Consider the following 4,613-nt stretch of genomic DNA (forward strand, 5'->3'; position numbering starts at 1 on the left):
TAAGATACAAGCGTTCCTCTCAGAGTGGTATGTTTAACTATTTCAAAGATGAAAGCTCGGTGGAGATGAGACGTCGAGCTTATCAGAAATAAATAAAAAGGGTTTCGAACCTCTGCAAACGCTAGTATAGAGTTGATGCATACGTGCAGTTTTCCTTCAAGAGAACATTTTTTCAACAAGAGCTGCAATTCGAATAGATAGCATTTCGTAGCTTTAATTCTATTTGTCAATTCTATCTGCTTACTTCCCTGTACAAACTGACATTAAGCACTATTTGTAATCAACCACTTACGCATCAACCCACCACATGATATCTCAAAGTGTTGCTGAATTTCGATATTTTGTACATGGGATTCACCTTGTTCGCGCAATTAAAAAATTGCGACAGAAGTATTTACGTTTCATTTACATCAGAAACGACAGTTAACACTTCCCATCTTCTTGCTGGCCGTCTCCAGTTTGGTTGTACCTGAAGCCCATATCGATGCGAATGTTCTCACCGTTGATCAAAGGATTCTCGATGCACGCTTGGATCAGATGAGCAACTTCTTCGCTGCATCCAAAACGCCTCGGTGTCAGCTTCATGGTGATCCACAACTTCTTCTCTTCTGGTTTCAACGAAGCTGAACGCACGCGATTATTTGAAAACGAAGCCGCGACTGCGATTTGTTAGGACTACTTAAAATAAATATTGTATCATTTTGTTATAACTACATATTTAAGGGGAGCTTTCTCGAAATTTAGATGAAAATTCTTATTTCGAGCATATGAATTAACTTTTACTATCGTGAATTTTGGAGCACACCTATTGTTTCTAAAATTAAAATCAAACTTCACTGCGTTGCCCTGAAACATGTTTGCTTGGAAGCATGTATTGTAATTCTAATTGTATTTGCTATAAGTGTTGAGCCTAGTTTCTCTTGAAGCTCGTTAATGTTGGATTTCCTTCGTGAACCGAGGTACATTCTCTCGTAATCGTTTCACTTATGTTACCCAATTTAAGGTGTTTTATTTGTAGTTTACGCTGCCCATGATTTTGATCTAAGTAATCAAACACTTCAACATTTTATACCTGAAATCACCAGTGAATTCAAACAAAAGAAACCAAAGGGAATATCAAATGCCAAAGAAATTAATCTTCCTGTTCCTTATAAATCAAGGTTTTCTTGAAATTAAAATTCTACGAATTTCAATATTCCATTAATTCAATCTTTACAGTAACCAAGAAAGAATTCGAAAACCATAGGCTTCCCATCGATTTACCTGTCATGGGACTCTCGATGAAACCGGGGCACACGCCGACAACGCGTATTCCTCTCTGCGCGAGTCCTCTGGCGAAGGGTATCGTCATTCCTGCAATCGCTGCCGATGCACCACCGTAGGCGACGTGTCCTGGTGGCGAGTCGAACGCTACCGTTGACGAAAGATTGATAATAACGCCTCTCTGCCGATGCGCGTCTGGCTTGTTCTCCGCCATCATGCCAACCATTAGACGGGTGACGTTGAACAACCCCCACACGTTGGTGTCGAACAGACACCTGTACAGGTCGGACGAGTGAGGCTTTTTCTGCTTGAAGTCGTAGAGTGGCTCGGCTCCGAAGACAGCAGCGGCGTTCACGAGCACATTTACTCCCCCGAATTTCTCTTTGGTGCATTTCATGCTCTCTAGCACGTCCTTCTCGCTTCTCACCTGTAAAATGGTTTCGTTGTTGGGAATTTATATGGAAACCGTTCGAGAAGAGATTTAAAAGTATCTAGAGGAGTTTGATAGAGGCTATAAACAGACCTCTACTTTACATCCACCCGGCTGGTTCAGTGATTTCGGAGATGTGAAAGCTACGAAAAAGATGGTTTTTAGAGGGACGCGTTTAAAGTTTTAAGAGACATTCGGGATAAGGCCGCGACGCTCCCTTCGGAGTATTATGGCTTCGGTAACTTTTTACGTATCGACGTAAAGTTTACAAGACATATTTTCGCGATACTTTCAGGAAATTCAATATAAACAAAATCGAGTCTTTTTACGTTTTCAATGGGGACTCTATTCCTTCAATATTATTAATATGTGTCATCAGTACTGTTGAGGGAAGATATATAAACACTTCTACTTCAATGAATTTTAATTTTGATATTTAACATTGATCAATTTATATTGTCCTCCATTCAGCCGTCAATATGGCTGCTGTACTACGAACAACCACATCGAAAAAAAAGTCGTGATGTTATTAAATTCTCGAATGCTGAAAGTGCTGACGGCCTAGAAATTTAAAGACGAAGTTGTCCAATATCGGACAATCTGCGTGACAACAGAAAGTATGTCCACAAATGGTCCGAGGGATTTAATGAAGGCAGAAATGAGCTATCAGATGTCCGTTGCTCGGGAAGATCAGTACAACTCTGACTTTGTAACCAGGCAGAAAATTCTACTTGTACAGAGAATAAAATGGTTAATACTGCAATTGAAGTGTCTTATTGTTGAAGGTTTACCAAGAGAACTTTGAGATTTTATTTTTGAATAATAAAGTACGTATGCCATTTAGCTATTTATTTATCCAGGGGTAATTAATACTCGGACTGGAAGTGATCAAACCTGTATCTTTGAATTACCTCTTCATAAAAATCAGAAGTAATAAAAAATATTTGCAACACTTTAATTTTATAACTTTAGATAGAATAGCTCGGTTTATTCCTGTGAAGGAAATGGAACGAAATTTTGTGAGGGACTCAACTTACGTCTGTACACGAGAATAGAGCTCTTTCGCCCATTTTCTCGGCAACTTTAAGTCCATTGCAAGATATATCGGCCAACACCACTTTACCACCCCCACAAAGAATCTTCTCGGCGATGGCCTTCCCAATACCGTTCGCGCCTCCCGTTATGTAGGCGACGATGTGCTGAAAATAATATTCAATCGTCAATTCGCTTTCGTCAATCCACAACGGGAAGAATCGTTGATTATTGATGCGATCATCATCGCTTTACCTGCATTTTTCCCATTTTGACATTCCTCGGTTGGTACGCTCCCTGAGGTTGAAATTGAATTTCCCTTGTTCCTTAACTTCTTCTCGATCTAAGAAGATTTCAAGTTAGTAGAGTACTTTGGACATTCTGAAAGAAACTTTGAAAATCTTCTGGAATTAATCGAGCAATTCCCAGCGTTCTCTTCTCGAGTGAACATTACATTGCACTATTTTCCAGTAAAACAAGATTTATCAGACAAATAATGTAGGTAAAGAACATTGACTCTGAGCATCAGTGATCAAGTGTCACACGACAACTGACAAGTGTCATTATTATACAAGGTGGAATTTTATCGAAACATGAAGAGTGATCCACATCTGAATTAAGTTAGAACATCTTTTATGATTAATACAGAATCCTTTACCGAAATTCCTTCATGGTGGTAACTCAGAAATCACGTTGTCTGAGTTGTATTGTTCTAGAGATATATGTACATACATATAAAGATGACGGAGATGTCCTTTACGAAACACAAAAACGCAACGATTTATGATGCTCCTTTTAGTGTTCGATGCTTATCGACTGAAACGTGTGCTTGTGACTCACCGATTGTTCGCTGTACCTCTAGAATTCTCAATCCATCGGTTTATTTTGAAACGTTTGAAATGACGATTCTAACGATGAAACAGATGGCACTCAAACGTGAACGACTGTCATTCTGTTTGTATTCAGCGTTGTTCGCGAATGTAACCAGAGATACGGTCTAGTTTACAACGTAATTGCACTTCAACGTAGCGCACTTCAAACGGGACTAAAATTGTAATCCCAAACAGTTTATTCAACTGAGATAATGCGGGGTTTCAAAGTGATTGAAGATACACGAAACAGTGATAAGGGAAAATTGCATGGCTTTCGACTCTCTACATGACCATTTTTTCCCTTTTTTTTTTAAATGGAAATTCACTCTAAAATGTACACCTTTTTATCAGGAAATATTGGATTTTATTGTGAAATAATTATTAGTTTGGTACTAACTTTGAATTTGTAAAATATTGTTTGAACTTTTCATATTTTACTGATTAATGAAATTGTCTCCATGTCTGTTGGAATAGTGCATGGATGTTTATACATAATTGTACACAGTATACATATATATTTTTGCTTATGAGATTAATTGTGAAATTGAAAATGAATATTCTTGTTCATGGTACTTGGAGAAGTAGTGTGCTCTTCGTGTACATAATAATGTACTATCTATTCGGCTGCACTTTAGTTTGGCGGACCTAAAATTAACCATCTCTTCTAAAACATATTAAAAACATTTTTGATAGATTCTGTAATCTCAGACCATTACTACAAAATTGTTAATTATAGAAAACGAAAAGGTTTTTGTGGTATAGTGAGTCTAGAGTGAATCCTCTAATATTTGTTTAGGAATCGTTTTCTGTTGCGCGGATATTCGATGGAAACAACGATCTGTTAAGGCAGCAACGTCAGGCGGACGGTATAACCTAATTCTCGACGATTAAATGCAACGGTTGCGATAAGGCTTGTAAATTGAGCGAATTATGCCGTTGGTACCGTTGCTCGACGTAGCCTCGGCCGATTAACATGCGCATTACGCGAGGTCGGAACGTTCAACCTGACATTTGCA

The 4,613-nt window shown here is 38.4% G+C and overlaps 1 protein-coding gene across 1 annotated transcript; it reads right to left on the reverse strand.

The window, feature by feature from the left end:
• Nucleotides 1-423: 423 nt before the first annotated feature.
• LOC128890390 (3-hydroxyacyl-CoA dehydrogenase type-2-like) lies at nt 424-2,995 on the reverse strand. Its single transcript, XM_054148828.1, has 4 exons — nt 2,981-2,995; nt 2,731-2,892; nt 1,264-1,690; nt 424-623 (listed from the first exon to the last, which is right to left on the reverse strand). Exons 1-4 carry the CDS (start codon nt 2,993-2,995, stop codon nt 424-426), a joined length of 804 nt encoding a protein of 267 aa, XP_054004803.1.
• Between the last annotated feature and the right edge of the window lie 1,618 nt (nt 2,996-4,613).

This window comes from Hylaeus anthracinus, unplaced genomic scaffold, assembly GCF_026225885.1.
Source record: "Hylaeus anthracinus isolate JK02 unplaced genomic scaffold, UHH_iyHylAnth1.0_haploid 12000, whole genome shotgun sequence".
Classification (NCBI taxonomy): domain Eukaryota; kingdom Metazoa; phylum Arthropoda; class Insecta; order Hymenoptera; family Colletidae; genus Hylaeus; species Hylaeus anthracinus.

What these genes read in the sequence shown, in the direction of transcription:
- LOC128890390 (XM_054148828.1), bottom strand. An exon ending in CTCTATTCTCGTGTACAGAC is followed by an intron (nt 1,691 to 2,730) that starts GTAAGTTGAGTC and finishes ACCATTTTACAG; the next exon opens with GTGAGAAGCGAGAAGGACGT. An exon ending in CATCGAGAGTCCCATGACAG is followed by an intron (nt 624 to 1,263) that starts GTAAATCGATGG and finishes GCGTGCGTTCAG; the next exon opens with CTTCGTTGAAACCAGAAGAG.